Source organism: Sapajus apella, unplaced genomic scaffold, assembly GCF_009761245.1.
Source record: "Sapajus apella isolate SASKATOON/1434 unplaced genomic scaffold, GSC_monkey_1.0 scaffold28, whole genome shotgun sequence".
NCBI classification, from domain to species: domain Eukaryota; kingdom Metazoa; phylum Chordata; class Mammalia; order Primates; family Cebidae; genus Sapajus; species Sapajus apella.
This window is the reverse complement of record NW_022436968.1, coordinates 25,016,507-25,032,904: the sequence shown is the minus strand read 5'-3', so window position 1 is coordinate 25,032,904 and position 16,398 is coordinate 25,016,507. Positions and strand designations below refer to the sequence as shown.

The 16,398-nt window shown below is 36.8% G+C and overlaps 1 protein-coding gene across 2 annotated transcripts in view; it reads left to right on the top strand.

Annotated features, from left to right (window-relative positions):
• The window catches only part of PPIG (peptidylprolyl isomerase G), a 54,286-nt gene extending 48,659 nt beyond the window's left edge, over positions 1-5,627 (top strand). The window contains exons 13-14 of one of the 2 annotated variants that reach the window (XM_032293047.1): positions 306-442; positions 633-5,627. In XM_032293047.1, the coding sequence (XP_032148938.1) occupies positions 306-442; positions 633-1,737 (1,242 nt within the window). In that variant the 3' untranslated portion in view covers positions 1,738-5,627. The remainder of the gene's footprint in view (positions 1-305; positions 443-632) is intronic. The other variant, XM_032293048.1, reaches the window with a different exon arrangement.
• Positions 5,628-16,398: the final 10,771 nt, after the last annotated feature.

Genomic DNA, 16,398 nt, shown 5'->3' with positions numbered 1-16,398 from the left:
AGAGTTTGTGTGATTAATGTTTCTTAACTTGAAATTTGCAACATGATTACTTAAGTTTCTCTATCTCATTGATTTCCTACATGAAAATCGGGAAATTTTAGTAATTTTCAGGGCATAGAAATACCAGACAATTTATTTTAACCTAGAAACATACACTTTATAGCTACTGTTATAATGCTTTTTTATATGTTTTTTTATTTTGTACCCCTTTCTACCCCATGACCCTCGCCCCAGTACTTCGCTCCCTCCATGTGAGTCCCTCTATACCTTTATACCTTAATTTTCCCCCTTTTAATTTTCTTTAGCGTTATCGAACTCCTTCCAGATCCAGATCAAGGGATCGTTTCAGACGTAGTGAGACTCCTCCACATTGGAGGCAAGAGATGCAAAGAGCTCAAAGAATGAGGGTGTCAAGTGGTGAAAGATGGATCAAAGGGGATAAGTAAGATTTAACTGTTATTATTCAAATGTAATAAGTATTTGTTTTTACTGTTATACATAAAGTTATTTTATTGTCATTTTAATTATTGTTAAATACCTTAAGAAAAGTTGAATAGCATTTTAGCTAATAATATCTACCATTCTTTTCCTAATAACATTTCCCCAATTCTTTGTTTTTTCTTATTTTTTAGGAGTGAGTTGAATGAAATAAAAGAAAATCAGAGAAGTCCAGTTAGAGTAAAAGAGAGAAAAATAACTGATCACAGGAATGTGTCTGAGAGTCCAAACAGAAAAAATGAAAAGAAAGTTAAAGACCATAAATCTAACAGCAAAGAGAGAGACATCAGAAGAAATTCAGAAAAAGATGATAAATATAAGAACAAAGTGAAGAAAAGGGCCAAATCTAAAAGTAGGAGTAAGAGCAAAGAGAAATCAAAGAGTAAAGAAAGAGATTCAAAACATAGTAGACACGAAGAAAAGAGGATGAGATCAAGGAGCAAAGGAAGGGATCATGAGAATGCTAAAGAAAAAGAAAAGCAGTCTGATTCTAAAGGAAAAGATCAGGAAAGGAGTAGAAGTAAAGAGAAATCTAAACAGTTGGAATCAAAGAGTAATGAGCATGATCATAGTAAAAGTAAGGAAAAGGATAGACGTGCACAATCCAGGAGTAGAGAATGTGATATAACGAAAGGTAAACACGGTTATAATAACAGAACAAGAGAACGAAGCAGAAGTAGGGACAGAAGCAGAAGAGTGCGATCAAGAAGCCATGACAGAGATCGCAGCAGAAGTAAGGAGTACCATAGATACAGAGAACAGGAATACAGGAGAAGAGGACGGTCACGAAGCCGAGAGAGAAGAACAACACCAGGAAGATCAAGAAGTAAAGATAGGAGGAGGAGGAGGAGAGACTCACGGAGCTCAGAGAGAGAAGAAAGTCAAAGCAGAAACAAAGAAAAATACAGAAACCAAGAAAGTAAGAGTTCACACAGAAAAGAAAATTCTGAGAGTGAAAAAAGAATGTACTCTAGAAGTCGTGACCATAATAGCTCAAATAATAGCAGGGAAAAAAAGGCTGATAGAGATCAAAGTCCCTTCTCAAAAGTAAAACAAAGCAGTCAGGACGTTGAATTAAAGTCCTCCACATTGAAAAATAAGGAGGATGAGAAGATCAGATCCTCAGTGGAAAATGAAAACCAAAAATCAAAGGGTCAAGAAAATGACCATGTACATGAAAAAAATAAAAAATTTGATCATGAATCAAGCCCTGGAACAGATGAAGACAAAAGTGGATGAGTGAGTTATATAAACTTACTTCCATTCTATTTTGAATTTTAAGTTTGAGAGACTTGCTAATGAATCTCCTTTATGTTGTTTTCCTTTTCATTGTTTTTGGGTTGTTTTATGTTTGTCCTTTTTTTTTTTTTATGTGCATTTCATTGAGTTGATCTTTTGATAATCTGCAATCTGGATAATTTGTACTGCTAAAGTTTTAATAAACTTGAAATGAGAAAAACACTTTGGTGTAGTACTGTGTGCTGTGTTTAACTATTTTATGTATGCATTACTGTGTTGCAACAATCAGCCAATCGCATTCTAATTTGTTTAGTCAGCCATTTGGAATGGTTGCAGTGCATTGTTATGAAAGCTTGTGTTTCTCATGATTAAAGTAACTTTAGAAGCCAGTAGAAGACATCTTGTATAGATTTTCTGATTGTGTTAATAACAGAGATTTATAGCAGTTTCTTTTAATTACACATAAGTAGGGTCCTAATAACCTGAGATCTTAAGTCATCACTTGATTTTATAGTAATTTGTGCTTTAAAATAGATGTTTATTTATATTGCACTCATACTCTATTCTTTATAGTTCCAGCCATAGCTTGTTTCCTATTAATGCTTTTCCTGTCTTAGTTGTGTTTTACTTAATGCCTATAAAAATCATAAGAGTAATTTTTTCAGTCGATGTACTGATTGAGCTTGCGTTGCTGTTATACAGCATTTGACAGGAACTATACCGTTGAAAATCAGATTGTGATTCTCAATTCTGTGTTGCTTTTGGTTCGAAGAGTTTTGGAAACAATTATTATTATTACCCTTCTCTAAAATTAAAAAAAAAAAACTTTTCTCATTAAAACATACCACTTATGCAGGTCCTTAAGCTATACAGATTCTAAAATTGTTAGTATTGAAATATTACTATTGAAACATTAACTTCTAAGATATCTCTTTTTTGGCCTCCTATTATAGAGTTGAGTGTTAACTCTGCATGGATTTTTTTTGTTTTAATTGAACTGACTTCTCTAACTCATAGCTGTGTGTTCCAAATGGCAAGAAAATGCATCTTTTCTATATATGTATCACTATAGGCTATAGCATGTTTATGACTCTGGTTTCTTTCTGTTCAGGTGGTTTTATACCATTACTGTTAATGTTATTTTAACTTGGCATGTATAACATTGCCATATAGAGTAGAGTAGAAAGTTGCAAATTTTGATAGCTTACAGAGTTAAACAGTAAACATATCCAAAGTCCATTTAGAGTTTTGGGTGTTGTATTTTGCTATTTTTGTGATGTGTGGCTTTTTATTCTGTAATCTCTCTTCTAAATAAAACATTGAACATCCAGCAAACATAAAACCTGCCTCATTTGAAAAGAAATTTCAAAATTCCAATTAATAGTATTCTTTAGAGAGTTTTGTACTTTAATATTTGTCATTGTAGTGTCAACTCTTACCAAGGTAGCTTCTTGGTAAATCCGGTAGCTACTTAATGCTATTTGTACTGAATAAAGCAATGCTTAACATGATACTTCCCATTATTGATTATTACAATATTGATATATTTGGCGTTGTGGTAGCTGTTGCAGAATCAATAGTGTAATGCCATAAGATTGCTTGGAAAATTGTGATAAAGATATCCACAATGAATTCTTTCCGTTTTTTTTTTTTCTGATGATGATAAAAGTAGTAGATGTTTATTATTATCCAGGGTGATTGATTCCTTAGAGACTGACCACAAACCCACATTAGGGATAATTGAGTTTGAGTGCCAAACTATATAATGTTACATATTTAAAGAAGTTATTATTTGTCTTAATTTTAGTTAACTGTGTTTTAAAATTGCTATTTGAGCTTTAAGAAAGGTGCTATTTAAGCAAGGATTTCTAATAACAGTTAAATATTTTTTTAAGTCCATGCTAGGTAAATATATGTTGTCCTGTCCCAGAACTTTATCTACTAACAATTATACACAAGGATTTCCAAATCTTAGGGTTTCAAAAAGTAACCATAGAGGAAAAAATTTAGCAAGTTTTATAGGCAGTATTCTGTTTGGGTTATCGAAAGAGCAACTCCATGCCCCACATTATTTATAGTCATTTTAAAGTTTTAGTAGGTCTCTTAACAGAACAGATGTGAAGGGATTGAGAGGACAATCAACTAGATTTTATTTTTAGAATATAAAGAACATTCTAAAAATGATTAAACAGCATTAACTGTACCTCAAGATCTGTGCATGCATCTCAATAGCACATGGCTCAAATGGTTCTTTACTTTTGTTACATTTAATAGTTGTGTCATATTTAGTTTTTGCTTTGAACATTGTAAAAGTCAACTATTACTTTCCCAAGTTGATTTTATAGTTATGTCTGAATTTATGGTTCATGTCAAAGTATCTTTGAGTTAATGTCTTTTTAAAGATGTTTAAACTGATTTATTGCTTGATTGGTGATAGCTGAGAAAATTTTTTGAATATGTAGAATTTTCATGGTGATTTTGTGTGAGTTATTTTTGTGGGTAAGCCGTCTGCCACAGAAATTGACACTAAGGTTAGATTAATGTTAATGAAGTGAGCTGTAGAGAAGGGACTGGATTGCTTTAAAACATTCTTTGATGAAATTACTCTATAGTTGGTGAGTTCATAGAGCAATATAGTTTTCTCTTGTTACTTAATTGAAGCCCTCAGTAGTTACAAAGAATTTATCTGATGAATCTGCCTTTGCACAAGTGTGATACTGATGCATGGAAGGCTTTGCTGAATGGCCTTTGATATTTGTGGCTGGTGGAAGGTATGGAGCTAAACAATTAAGATTTCTTCATTGTGGATAGGCACACATTGGGTCTCGGGTATTTTGGGTAGTGGTATTAACTTGACAATTCTAATTTATTTTATAGTTAGTATATGTAGCAAGTTTGTATGTTTCTTAGTAGATTATTGTACCTCATTCCAGTTGGTAATATAGTTTTGATCACTCTAAACTTTTTATACTAAATTTCTGTAGAAGCTTGTTTGGTTTGCCTTCACCAGAAGGTATTTTAAATACCTACCATATAGCTGATTGTTATAAAGAAACAAAATGAGTATTTTTCTGTTTCCTTTTTATTATGTCTACTGTTATGTCATTTAGGATTTGTACATTTACAGTTGAATAAACTCTAAGGATTATAGGTTGAATACCTGTTTATTGTGAAAAGATGTGTTTTGTTGTATACAAAATTACTTGTTTAAAAATTAATAAGCCCCAGGAAGTACAGCATTGACTGGCACAACTGCCCATAGTGGGCGTCCCAACTAATTGCCTTTAATGGATTCAGGCAAGTGCAAAGTTTCTAGCCTACTGTGTGACAAAGAAGTATATATTAAAGGAAAAGAAAAACAAATGAATAAGAATTCCTTTAGCAAGGTTGGAGTAGGGAGTGGTTGAGGGGTTTGATTTGTTTTTTGGTATGGGAGGGAGTGATGGGGTGGATTTGTGTTTGACTTTTTTTTTCTTTAAGGAAATTCTATATGTTACCAAAAGCAAATGCTGTATATTTTCTTGCCCTTTTGTGTGTATATAGTATTTTGAAAGATAAATGAATTGGGTATTTGTATGTGGGGATGTACAAAATTGTGGCTGCTCTCTTTGTGGAAGGAAAAAGCATAAATGAAGTTAATGCACTTCTTTTCCTAGCCCAAAAGTCACTGTGATTATATTTTTTTAATGAAATTTAGAAATAAAAGCTGTTGTCTTCTCAATTGTAAAATTAGTTTCAAAATGCTGCTTCTCTTATCATTAGTCTAGTAATTGTTGAACTGTTTTCTGCAAACTGCATTTTACAAAATTTAAACTTGGAAACTGTATTAACTTTTATAGTTAAACATTGTATTAAATAAACTATACTATAATAAACAGCTTGGTTTTGAATTTTTTAAATTGTACTATCCAGCTTTTTACAAATTAAAAGCTAACTAATGAAAATAAACTAGTTAAAACATACTTTACTCTCAGAGATATACAGTTATTTACATTATGAAAAAACTGAACGAAGGCTAACACCACTGAGCTTCTTTAAGAATTTAACCAGCAGGGACAATTTCCATGTTTGAGAGTAAGTTCTAATGTAAATATTTAATCATAATACTTGAGATTGTAGTGTGTTTTTGCCCCAGCAAACTTTTAAGATTAAACTCGGAATTTGTTTTACTGCCTACTAGAGTACTACCATTTGTTTTGTAAGTCCTCTGCATTTTTTTCAGTATTAGGACCGCTGTAATAGATCCTTTGCCTGTAAGTGGTAAAGTCATGTAAACACAAATGTTAATTGACTTCTACTTAAATATAGGGAAAATGCACTTAGTTAACTTGAAAGTGAGTCATTGAAAATGTATGCCTAGTTATGTTGATATTGACAGTGAAAAAAAGTATATGCCTATGTAAAAAACATTCTGAACATTTAGTAGTTTGTTAACAGCTGAATATTACTAAACTGTCAAAATCTGGAGTGTTCTTAAAAGCTTTATCCAAGAAAATGTATAAAATGTGAGTGTAACAAACTACAAATTGTGTATTAAGATACTTTAGGCATGAATTTGCTTTTTCTATTTACTTTCTAGGTTTCTTTCCTAAATGTATTTCCTTACCTTATAACGTTTTATTTTTAAATATTGATTAATAACTTACATTTCCCTGCCCCCATCAAAGACCTCTCAATACTCGTAATGCCTTGTTCCAATTTATGTCTTTGCCACAGATTTTATCTATGAGTTTCTCTTATCAGATGAGTGCAGTTGTGTTTCCACTGCTGTGCCATTCAGTTCTTTTCACTGAATTACTTTGTGATTATTTAAAAACATTTGTGTAGCCTTACTTTTCTTTTTAATGTACTCTAGTAGAAAGCCCAGCCCAACTGAAAGTAAAATAAATTGTGTATATCAGGCCAAAAAACTAGCAATGTCTGGTGTTTTACGTTAGCTTTCACTCAAGCTAAGTTGGTTGTATAACATTTATGTAATTAGCCATTTGGTAGAAACTTATTTCCTGTTTTATAATATGGGGAAAGATCGCTATCTAAAATTACTAATTACCAATATACGTATAATTTAAAGGAAATGACATACGGCAGAAGTTCCCAGACTTTCTTGGTTCACTTTACCTTTGTGTCTCAATAATTTTAACACGGTGTTAACCCTGGGCAGAAGAAATACGTTAACAGATCTGTTTATTAAATAGTTTAAAAGGCCAGGAGCACACCTATAATCCCAAAACTTTGGGAGGCTGAGGTAGGAGGATTGCTTGAGTCCAAGAGCTTGAGGCTGCAGTGAGTTGTGATTCTGTGCTGCATTCCAGCCTGGGCTACAGAGTGAGACCTAGTCTCTAATAAAAAATGTTCACATAGCTAAAGTATATTTAACAACTTAGCCATTTGAAATTAAAAAATATATTTTTATAATTGCATTCTTAACCACAAAGAGTTAACTAATGGCATGTGTGCAACCGTTGGTTACAGCACAACTTCTCAAACTTTGGAAACATTGCATACACCATCCTCTCCTATGATACTCTGATTTTGTGTAGTTTATGAATCTTATCCCATCAACTGCTGAAAATCCAACTTTACAAATAGGATGTTATCAAAAGGAATAGTGTATTTAATATGTTGAACTACCTCAAGCTAGTCTTATTGACATCAGATAATTTGTTTCAAAAGTTTAAACTGTCCCACCAACTGTGCCTTTGTGAGTTCACTGTGGTTCCTCAGTATGTGTGAATCAGTAGATACAGTGTTGTTTTCAGTACCACCTATTTTACTGCTTCAAAACAGTTCATTTTTTAACACTTGAGGTCCATAAACCCCCCCAAACAGTAACTTAGAATGATGGTTGCCTGCAGAATCTGCCATTTTTTAAAAGTACAACCCAGATACACTGAGCCACAACCTTGGATATATGTTTGTCAGTCACTGTGCTGTGCAGTCTATGAGAGGGCATTGTGGAAGTCCTTAAAACTGTATGCAGAATTGTAGAGTATATGTGTGTGTGTACCTTACTACTGAAAAAACCACTAAGTTTTATCAGATTCTAAGTGGATCATGACATAAGTAATTTTTGTTCTAAGACTTGGTCTCAGAGAATGATATAGTGAACAATTAACACTTTTACCCACCATTCCCATTTGTAGAAATCTATCTCAAAGTTAATCGATTAAAAAAAAAAAAAAGGCAGAAAGCTGTTAATAACAGAATTTGTAATAGAAGATGAAACCACAAAAATACCTATTGATACGCCACTGGTTGAATAAACGATTACATCCTTGCAAGAGAATACTGTCAGTTGGAAAAGGAATGAAGATACTTATATCTGCTATGTTGTGTCTCTAGAATATATTAAGCAAAAAGAACAGGTTTTTTTTTTTTTTTTTTTTTTTTTTGGTGAAAGAGTAAAATACGTTTCTGAAGAGAAATAAGCTAAGGACACAATGGAACGGCAACCTAAGGAAGGAAAAATAATTGCAAATCATTTATCTGATAAGGGGTCTATCTGGAATATATAATAACTACAATTCAACAAAAGAACTGATGAAAAAATGGACAAAGGACCTGAACACACATTTCTCTAAAGATGATAGACAAATAGCCAGCAAGCATATGAAAAAAATGTTCAATGTCAGTAATTCTTAGGGAATGCAAGCCAAAATCACAATGAGATGTCACCTCACAGCCACTCAGGATGTCTACTGTCAAAAATACATGTTGGTGAGGATGTGCACCTTGTGCACTGTTGGAAATGTAAAATGGTTCAGCTGCTATGGACAAGATTATGAGTTTCCAAAATTTAAAATTATATGATTCAGCAGTTCTGCTTCTCAGTATATATCCAAAGGAATGGAAAGGATCTTAGAGTTATTTGTACATCCCTGTTTAAAGCAGCATTATTGATAATAGCCAAGAGGTAGAAGCGACCCAAGTGTCCATTCATGAAGGAATGATTAACAAAATGTGCTATACGTACAATGGTATATTGAGCTTTGAAAAGGAAGAAAACTGACATAAACTACAACATAGATGAACATTGAAGACATTACAATAAATGAAATAGTCACAAAAGGACATATACCATAGAGGTCAAAATTCATAGAAACAATATGGTGTTTCCCAGTAGTTGAGGGGAGGGAGAAATGGAAACCAGTTGTTTCATTTATACATTATGTACAGAGTTTCAATTGTGCAAGATGAAAAAATTCTGCAGATTGTCTAGTAATATGAATATACTTAACACTATTGAACTATACACTTAGAAGTGGTTAAAATAAATTATGTGTTCTGTGTTTTTTACCACAGTAAGAAATGAAAAAACAGCATCCGGTGCAGCAGTTCACAAAATCACACAAAATTCAGTGGTACTAAGTACATTCACAATATTGTGTAGCCATGACCTTTAGTTCCAGAAGTTTTTGGTGTTCCACCTGGAAACCCCATACTCATTAAGCAGTTACTCCCCATTTCCTTTCCCTACAGCCCCTGGTAACTGCTAATCTGTTTTGTCTCTGTGGAAACAAGTTTTGTTGTCTCGAGTTGGCACAACTACTTACAGAATTATTTTAAGTTACCTCAAAACATGATAATGTGTAACATGTCTAATGAAATATACTCTATTAAACCACAAAGAAGTCTTTTTTTAAAAGTATATTTTTTATTGCTTTTTACATTTTGGGATAGATGTGAAGAACATGCAAGATTTTGCATAGGTACATACATGGCAATGTGGTTTGCTGCCTTCTTCCCCATCACCTATATCTGGCATTTCTCCCGTGTTAACCCTCCCCAACTCCCCACTCCCCGGTGTCCCTCCTCTATTCCCCCTCCCCCACAGACCCCAGTGTGTGATACTCCCCTCCCTGTGTCCACGTGTTATTGTTCAACACCCGCCTATGAGTGAGAACATATGGTGTTTGATTTTCTGCTCTTGTGTCATTTTGCTGAGAATGATGGTTTCCAGGTTCATGTCCCTACGAAGGACACAAACTCATTGTTTTTTATGGCTGCATAGTATTTCATGGTGTGTATGTGCCACATTTTCCCTGTCCAGTCTATCATTGGTGGGCATTTGTGTTGGTTCCAAGTTTACCATTGTGCTGCAATGAACATACGTGTGCATGTGTCCTTACAATAGAACAATTTGTAATCCTTTGGATATATACCCAGTAATGGGATTGCTGGGTCAAATGGAATTTCTATTTCTAGGTCCTTGAGGAATCACCACACTGTCTTCCACAATGGTTGAACTAATTTACACTCCCACCAACAGCATAAAAGTGTTCCTATTTCTCCACATCCTCTCCAGCATTTGTTGTCTCCAGATTTTTTAATGATCACCATTCTAACTGGCATGAGATGGTATCTCAATGTAGTTTTGATTTGCATTTCTCTAATGACCAGTGATGATGAGCATTTTTTCATATGTTTGTTGGTTTCATATATGTCTTCTTTTGTAAAGTATCTGTTCATATCTTTTGCCCACTTTTGAATGGGCTTGTTTTTTTCTTGTAAATCTGTTTTAGTTCTTTGTAGATTCTGGATATTAGCCCTTTGTCAGATGGGTAGATTGCAAAAATTTTTCCCATTCTGTTGGTTGCCGATTCACTCTAATGATGCTGTGCAGAAGCTCTGGAATTTGATTAGATCCCATGTGTCTATTTTGGCTTTTGTTGCCAATGCTTTTGGTGTTTTAGTCATGAAGTCCTTGCCTATGCCTGTGTCCTGAATGGTTTTGCCTAGGTTTTCTTCTAGGGTTTGTATGGTGTTAGGTCTTATGTTTAAGTCTTTAATCCATCTGGAGTTAATTTTAGTGGAAAGTGTCAGGAAGGGGTCCAGTTTCTGCTTTCTGCACATGGCTAGCCAGTTTTCCCAACACTATTTATTAAACAGGGAATCCTTTCCCCATTGTTGGTTTTTGTGAGGTTTGTCAAAGATCAGATGGTTGTAGATGTGTGGTGTTGCCTCTGAGGCCTCTGTTCTGCTCCTTTGATCTACATCTCTGTTTTGGTACCAGTACCATGCTCTTTTGATGACTGTAGCCTTGTAGTATAGTTTGAAGTCCAGTAGTGTGATGCCTCCTGCTTTGTTCTTTTTGCTTAGAATTGACTTGGCTATGCAGGCTCTCTTTTGGTTCCATATGAAGTTTAAGGTGTTTTTTTCCAGTTCTGTGAAGAGGGTCGTATGTAGCTTGATGGGGATAGTGTTAAATCTATAAATTACTTTGGGCAGTATGGCCATTTTTGTGATATTGATTCTTCCTAACCATGAGCATGGAATGTTTCTCCATCTGTTTGTGTCCTCTCTTATTTCATTCGTTGAGCAGTTTGTAGTTCTCCTTGAAGAGGTCCTTTACATTCTTTGTTAGTTGTCTTCCTAGGTATTTTATTCTCTTTGTAGCAATTGTGAATGGCAGTTCATTCTTGATTTGGCTCTCTTTAAGTCTGTTATTGGTGTATAGGAATGCTTGTGATTTTTGCACATTGATTTTGTATCCTGAGACTTTGCTGAAGTTGCTTATCAGTTTCAGGAGATTTGGGACTGAGACGATGGGGTCTTCTAGATATACAATCATGTCGTCTGCAAATAGAGACAGTTTGACTTCCTCCTTTCCTAATTGAATACCCTTTATTTCTTTTTCTTACCGGATTGCTCTGGCCAGAACTTCCAATACTATATTGAATAGGAGTGGTAAGAGAGGGCATCCTTGTCTAGTGCCAGATTTCAAAGGGAATGCTTCCAGTTATTGCCCATTTAGTATGATATTGGCTGTGGGTTTGTCGTAAATAGCTTTCATTATTTTGAGATACGTTCTGTCGATACCTAGTTTATTGAGAGTTTTTAGCATAAAGGGCTGTCGAATTTTGTCAAAGGCCTTCTCTGCATCAATTGAGATAATCATGTGGTTTTTGTCTTTGGTTCTGTTTACGTGGTGAATTACGTTTATGGCCTTGCATATGTTGAACCAGCCTTGCATCCCCGAGATGAAGCCTACTTGATTGTGATGGATAAGCTTTTTGATGTGCTGTTGCCATCAGTTTGCCAGTATTTTATTGAAGATTTTTACATCTATGTTCATCATGGATATTGGCCTGAAGCTTTCTTTTCTTGTTGAGTCTCTGCCAGGTTTTGGTATCAGGATGATGTTGGTCTCATGATTTGGGAAGGATTCCCTCTTTTTGGATTGTTTGGAATAGTTTCAGAAGGTGTGGTACCAGCTCCTCTTTGTATATCTGGTAGAATTCGGCTGTGAACCCATCTGGACCTGGGCTTTTTTGGTGGGTAGGTTATTAATTACTGCCTCAACTTCAGCCCTTGTTATTGGTCTATTCAGGGTTTTGACTTCTTTCTGGTTTAGACTTGGGAGGATGCAAGTTTCTAGGAATTTATCTGTTTCTTCCAGGTTTACTGGTTTATGTGCATAGAGTTGTTTGTAGTAATCTCTGTTGGTGGTTTGTATTTCTGTGGAATCTGTCGTGATATCCCCTTTATCGTTTTTTATTGTATCTATTTGATTCTTCTCTCTTTTATTTTTATTAATCTGGCTAGTGGTCTGTCTACTTTGTTGATCTTCTCGAAAAACCAGCTCCTGGATTCACTGATTTTTTGAAGGGTTTTCTATATCTCTGTCTCCTTCGGTTCTGCTCTAATCTTAGTTATTTCTTGTCGTCTGCTAGGTTTTGAGTTTTTTGATCTTCCTCCTCTAGCTCTTTCAATTTTGACGATAGGGTGTCGATTTTAGATCTTTCCTTGCTTCTCATGTTGGCATTTATTGCTATATATTTTCCTCTAGACACTGCTTTAAATGTGTCCCGGAGATTCTGGTATGTTGTGTCTTCATTCTTGTTGGTTTTGAAGAACATCTTTATTTCTGCCTTCATTTCATTGTTTATCCAGTCAACATTCAAGAACCAGTTGTTCAGTTTCCATGAAGCTGTGCGGTTCTGAGTTAGTTTCTCAATTCTGAGTTCTAACTTGATTGCACTGTGGTCTGAGAAACTGTTTGTTATGATTTCCGTTCTTTTGCATTTGCTGAGGAGTTATTTACTTCCAATAATGTGGTGCTGAGAAGAATGTATATTCTGTGGATTTAGGGTGGAGAGTTCTTTAAATGTCTATTAGGTTTGCGTGGTCCAGGTCTGAGTTCAAGTCCTGGATATCCTTGTTAACTTTCTGTCTCATCGGTCTGTCTAATATTGACAGTGGAGTGTTAAAGTCTTCCACTATTATTGTGTGGGAGTCTAAGTCTCTTTGTAAGTCATTAAGAACTTGCTTTATGTAACTGGGTGCTCCTGTATTGGGTGCGTATATATTTAGGATCGTTAGCTCTTCTTGTTGCATTGATCCCTTTACCATTATGTAATGTCTTTCTATGTCTCTTTTGATCTTTGTTGGTTTAAAGTCTGTTTTAGCAGAGACTAGGATTGCAATGCCTGCTTTTTGTTTTGCTCTCCATTTGCTTGATACATCTTCCTCTATCCTTTTATTTTGAGCCTATGTGTATCCTTGCATGTGAGATGGGTTTCCTGGATACAGCACACCAATGGGTTTTGGCTTTTTATCCAATTTGCCAGTCTGTGTCTTTCGATTGGGGCATTTAGCCCATTTACATTTAGGGTTAATATTGTTATGTGTGAATTTGATCCTGCCATTTTCATGCTAGCTGGCTGTTTTGCCTGTTAGTTGATGCAGTTTCTTCATTGTATCGATGCTCTTTACCATTTGGTACATTTTTGGAGTGGCTGATACTGGTTGTTCCTTTCTATGTTTAGTGCTTCTTTTTTTTTTTTTTTTTTTTTTTTTTTGAGATGGAGTTTCACTCATGTTACACAGGCTGGAGTGCAATGGCGCGATCTCGGCTCATTGCAACCTCCGCCTCCTGGGTTCAGGCAATTCTCCTGCTTCAGCCTCCTGAGTAGCTGGGATTACAGGCACGCACCACCATGCCCACCTAATTTTTTGTATTTTTAGTAGAGACGGGGTTTCACCATGTTGACCAGGATGTTTCGATCTTTTGACCTCGTGATCCACCCGCCTCAGCCTCCCAAAGTGCTGGGATTACAGGCTTGAGCCACTGTGCCCGGCCTGTTTAGTGCTTCTTTCAAGAGCTCTTGTAAAGCAGGCCTGGTGGTGATGAAATCTCTGAGTAATTGCTTGTTCATAAAGGATTTTATTTCTCATTCACTTATGAAACTTAGTTTGGCTGGTTATGAAATCCTAGGTTGAAAATTCTTTTCTTTAAGGATGTTGAATATTGGCCCCCACTCTATTCTGGCTTGTAGGGTTTCTGCTGAGAGATCTGCTTTGAGTCAGATGGACTTCCCTTTGTGGATGACCCAACCTTCCTCTCTGGCTGCCCGTAGCATTTTCTCCTTCATTTCAACCCTGGTTAATCTGACGATTATGTGCCTTGGGGTTTCTCTTCTTGAGGAATATCTTTGTGGTGTTCTCTGTATTTCCTGGAGTTGAATATTGGCCTGCCTTGCTAGGTTGGGGAAGTTCTTCTGGATAATATCCTGAAGAGTGTTTTCAGCTTGGATTCATTCTCTCTGTCACATTCAGGTACACCTATCAAATGTAGATTAGGTCTTTTCACATAATCCCATATTTCTTAAAGGCTTTGTTCATTTCTTTTTACTTTTTTTCTCTAATCTTGCCTTCTCATTTTATTTCATTAAGTTGATCTTAGACCTCTGATATCCTTTCTTTTGCCTGGTCAATTCGGCTATTGAAACTTGTGTATGCTTCGTGAATCTCATGTTGTTTTTCAGCTCCATCAATTCATTTATGTTCCTCTCTAAGCTGTTTCTTCTCATTAGCATTTCGTCAAACCTTTTTTCAAAGTTCTTAGTTTATTTGCATTGGATTAGAACATGTTCTTTTAGCTCAGAGATGTTTGTTATTACCCACCTTCTGAAGCCTGTTTCTGTCAATTCATCAGATTCATTCTCCATCCAGCCTTGTTCCCTTGCTGGTGAGGAGTTTTGATCCCTTGGAGGAGGAGAGGCATTCTGGTTTTGGGTGTTTTCATCCTTTTTCTGCTGGTTTCTTCCCATCTTTGTGGATTTATTTACCTGTGGTCTTTGTAGTTAGTGACTTTCAGATGTGGTCTCTGAGTGGACGTCCTGTTTGTTGATGATGAAGTTATTTATTTCTGTTTCTTAGTTTTCCTTCTAACAGTCAGGCCCCTCTGCTGTAGGACTGCTGGAGGTCCACTCCAGACCCTGCTTGCCTCGGGCTCACCTGTAGTGGCTGCAGAACAGTAAGGGTTGCTGCCAGTTTCTTATTCTGCTATCTTTGTCCCAGAAGGATACCTCCCAGATGTCAGTCTGAGCTCTGCTTTATGAGGTGACTCTTTGGATATACGGGGGTCAGGGAGCTGCTTGAGGAGACAGTCTGTCCTTTATATGAGCTCAAATGCTGAGCTGTTAGTTCCGTTGTTCCATTCAGAGCTGCTGGGCAGGTAAGTTTAAGTCTGCTGCAGCAGACCTCATGACCACATTTTTTTCCCAGGTGCTCTGTCCCGGGAAGGTAGAGCTTTATTTATAAGTTTCTGTAGTGCTGCTGCCTTTTTTTCAGGGATGCCTTGCCCAGCAAGGGGGCAGCCTGGTCACAATCTACCAGCGGAGGCATTTCTGAGCTACTGTGGGCTCTGCCCAGCTGCTGTGTGAACTTCCCTGCAGTCCTGTTTATAAGGTTTTGGGTGTTTTCATCCTTTTTCTGCTGGTTTCTTCCCATCTTTGTGGATTTATTTATATATAAGGGTATATTTAGAACTGACTCTTCAATGGCAGCCCACCTCTGTAATGGCGAACTCTCCCTGTAATGGCAGACTGCCTTGGCAATGACAGGCTGCCTTGGTAATGGCAGAATGCCTTAGCAATGGCGGACCACCTCAGCAATGCCAGACCGCCTCAGCAATGGCAGTCTGCCTTGGTAGTGGTGGACTGCCTCAGTAATGGTGGATGCCCCTCCCCTACAGAGCTGGACCATCCCGGGTTCAGCTGTGCTTGCTGTGAAACTCAATCCAGAGTGTTTCAGATTGCTGGTCCTTGTGGTGGTGGGACCAGTCATGCCTAATCACCTTGCTCCTTGCTTCAGACCCCTTTTTTTTTTTTTTCAGTTGAACAGGTGACTCTGTCTCCCAGGTGTTCTAGTCACCAGTTTAAATGGCACCCAGATTTGTGTGAGTTCTTGTGCAGAGACCTGCTGCGCCGACTGAAACAGCTGTACTAGGGGCTCGTGGCACTTTTTACCCGGGAATCTCCTGGCCTGGCTCCCTGTTTCAGTCCCTTTTTTCAGTTTAACGAGCAACTCTCCCAGGCGTTCCAGTCGCCTGTTGAAAAGGCGCCCAGATTTGTGTGAGATTTTGTGTAGAGACCCACTGTGCTGGCTGAAACAGCTGCGCTGGAGACTCGTGGCACTTTTTGACCCGGTAATCTTCTGTCCTGGCTCCCTATTTCAGTCCCCTTTTTATCAGTTGAATGGGCGACTCTGTCTCTCAGGTCCTCCAGGCACCAGCTGAAATGGCACCCAGACCTGTCTGAGTTTTTGTGTGGAGAGACCTGCTGCGCTGGTGGAAACAGCCACGCTGGAGACCCGTGGCCATCCTCCACCCGGGAATCTCCTGGTCTGTGGGCAATAAAAATCCCTCTGGAAATGCAG